Source organism: Macrobrachium nipponense, chromosome 29 (assembly GCF_015104395.2).
Source record: "Macrobrachium nipponense isolate FS-2020 chromosome 29, ASM1510439v2, whole genome shotgun sequence".
NCBI classification, from domain to species: Eukaryota; Metazoa; Arthropoda; class Malacostraca; order Decapoda; family Palaemonidae; genus Macrobrachium; species Macrobrachium nipponense.
The window spans coordinates 14,753-17,500 of record NC_061092.1 but is presented as its reverse complement, the minus strand read 5'-3'; the positions used below and the strand labels follow the sequence as shown (position 1 = coordinate 17,500).

Sequence of the window (2,748 nt, the reverse complement as noted above, 5' to 3'; positions counted from 1 at the left end):
GAGAGAGAGAGAGAGAGAGAGAGAGAGAGAGAGAGAGAGAGAGAGAGAGAGAGAGAGAGAGAAATTATTATAACCCTGCTAATTAATACCGCACACACTCACACCATGAAATGAATAAAATAAAAATAAGCTCATAATGACACAAAATTTACTCTTTCACATGTCTACCCCTCCCCATTTTTCTCAAAGTTCAGTCGACCTTTAATCTTCATCCGCTTTAGTCTTCAGCTGGACTTAAAAACACAATTCCTTCCTATATTTTGTTTTTTGACTTGTTTCTGACCTTTCAAGAATTCATTCTGTTACATTAGGAAGTAAAGTTGGCATAAACTGTCTAGATTGTACAACAGATCATGATCCTCTTCGGCAAGTTCTCACAGTCAGACTCCTGAATGATACATCTAATCCCTGACCTTATTACCCTTTTCAGTAAAATACAAATAAAAAACTTCCTTGCAAAGCATAACTGTAACTTCAAAATTCTGGTATACGAGTCTAAAAAATAATCAATCGTGCATAGCTATAAGCAGAGTGATCTCGGTCTTCTGACTACGAGTCAATAAAGACAGCAAATAAACAATCTTTGGTTTTGTAAAACATGTCAGAATTACTGCCAGTTTGGTTTTCTGGTGCAGCAAAAGAAGAAAAAGTACACAAAGGGTATTAAAACGTATTAATCCTGTTTGATAGACTCTGAGAGATGGAACATATCACCATCACACTTGGAATAATCACTGCAAAAAGTAGGAAGACTTGATATCCAAACTCCTCATTTGATGAATGGTTAAAACTGGGAACCCACACCCCTTACTGTTAGTGGTGTTATGAGATAAGTCCAATTGGCAAAGCAAAGTTAGGGCTATAAAACCAGTACGTATTGTAATTATTTGGCAGGCAGTAAAGGCAAAGTATGATACCAGTAATACGGACAAACTTAACCTACCAAGACACATGCTAAATGAAAACAATAGTGTTGTTATTCAATTTACAGCCTGCTTATACCTGCAAAGTCCTCTAAAATTGCTTTGTAACAAAAAGTAAAACTGATTTAGTGCACAATAATTAGGTACAATATGTCTGAACAGAGTACTGAGCAAAGTATTCTGATAAACTGATAGCAAAAAGCATAGCACAAAATATGTAAAACAGCATGATAAAAATAACCTTCTGTAATATTGTATGGCTTCAAAGATACTTGATTTTCAAGCTATAACTGCATTACATATATAACATGATCATCCCCTAGTGTTCCAAACACATTACCGGGTAAAATCAAAGTACACCAATAATAAAAAAAACTTTTCATATTTTCACTAAAAAAAAAAAAATCACAAATATTGACTCACGAACCTGAAAATGTCCCTCAAACCTAAAGCCAGAGCTTATATATGATAGTCAAACCATACCTGTACTATGTGTTACAACAATAGAGTCCTTATACAACACTGTTTGAAAATGAAGATATAACCCAGAACTTCACATATCAGACAAGCAAGTATACAGAACGTATGTACAGGACACGTTTGCAATATAACTGCACAGACAATGACAATGTTATGATGGACAAAGAATATGAATTTGGAAAAAACTGTTAAAAGGGTCATATTCTGGAAAATAGGAAGTAAAAGTAGCAAAATCTACGGCACCATGCTCATCCTGCGGGGCAGACGGGGTCTGCCGGTCTTAAGTCCTACACCTACTGTCTATGGGATCACTTGCAAAGGCTGCAGACAAAAGAGCTTCGGGAGAGGGCAGCACAGCTTCAATAACTTTGCCTGTGATGACAGCGTCTTCAACAGCACTCAACTCCTCTGCAACCGGTGGAACAGAAGGTTCAGCAAAGTCAGCAGGAAAAGCAACAATTTCCTCAACAGAAGCAGGACTCTCCAGCTCAGAGACTTCAGTCTCTACGGACTGTTTGGGCTCTGAAATCTGACTGTTAGTGTCGTCCACTGCCTCAATTTGGGCTGGTTCAAGGGGAGGGGACTGAGAGGAATCAGAGAGAGAAGTCTCGTCGGAGGGAACATTCTCACTACTAAGAGGCAAAGACGGCTCAACATCTACACTATCCGGAGGGAGGAACTCACCCAGGAATGCTGGTGGCTCTGACACCAGAGCCTCTGGGGGTTCTTGAACAACTGGCTCTGGAGCGGCCGAAACCTTTGGTGGCTCTGGTATTGGTGTTACATCGGGGACTTTAGGGGGCTCGGGGATGGGAACCACTTCGGGAACTTTGGGAGGTTCGGGAGATATGGGAAGCGGCTTTTCAATGAAAGAGGGTGGTGGTGTGGGAAATATGGGTGCCTGGGGAGGAGGGGGAGGGGGTGGTGAAACATGCAATGGCTCCTGCTGGGCTGTTTCCTGTTCTGCCTTCTGAGCAGCTGCTGCTGCAGCTGCCGCAGCAGCTTGCTGACCTTCGATCTGGCCTCTGAGACGCTGTGCTAAGGTTTCCGATAACTGAAAGTCAACACAAGAAATTGATGTATTACTAGATGAAATCAAATTTAAAGTGTACAAATACTGAATGGGATTTTAAAGCCAAAAGAAGATATTAGAAACTTAATCTAAACTAAAACAAGTGTTATATTACGAATTTTCCTCTCTCAAAGTAGTACTAATATATAATATAGAAAAAATGATATTGTAATGATACAATTAAGTTTGTTCATACTTACCTGGCAGATATATATATAGCTGTATTTTCCGAAGTCCGACAGAAATTAAAAAACTTACGACACACGTAGTGGG

The 2,748-nt window shown here is 39.7% G+C and overlaps 1 protein-coding gene across 1 annotated transcript in view; it reads right to left on the bottom strand.

Moving 5' to 3' along the window:
• LOC135205990 (uncharacterized) overlaps positions 1-2,529 on the bottom strand; it is a gene marked incomplete at its 5' end in the record, with an annotated part of 19,722 nt that extends 17,193 nt beyond the window's left edge. The window contains one exon of the mRNA XM_064237161.1: positions 1,701-2,529. Coding sequence (XP_064093231.1) covers positions 1,701-2,529 — 829 coding nt within the window. The remainder of the gene's footprint in view (positions 1-1,700) is intronic.
• Positions 2,530-2,748: the final 219 nt, after the last annotated feature.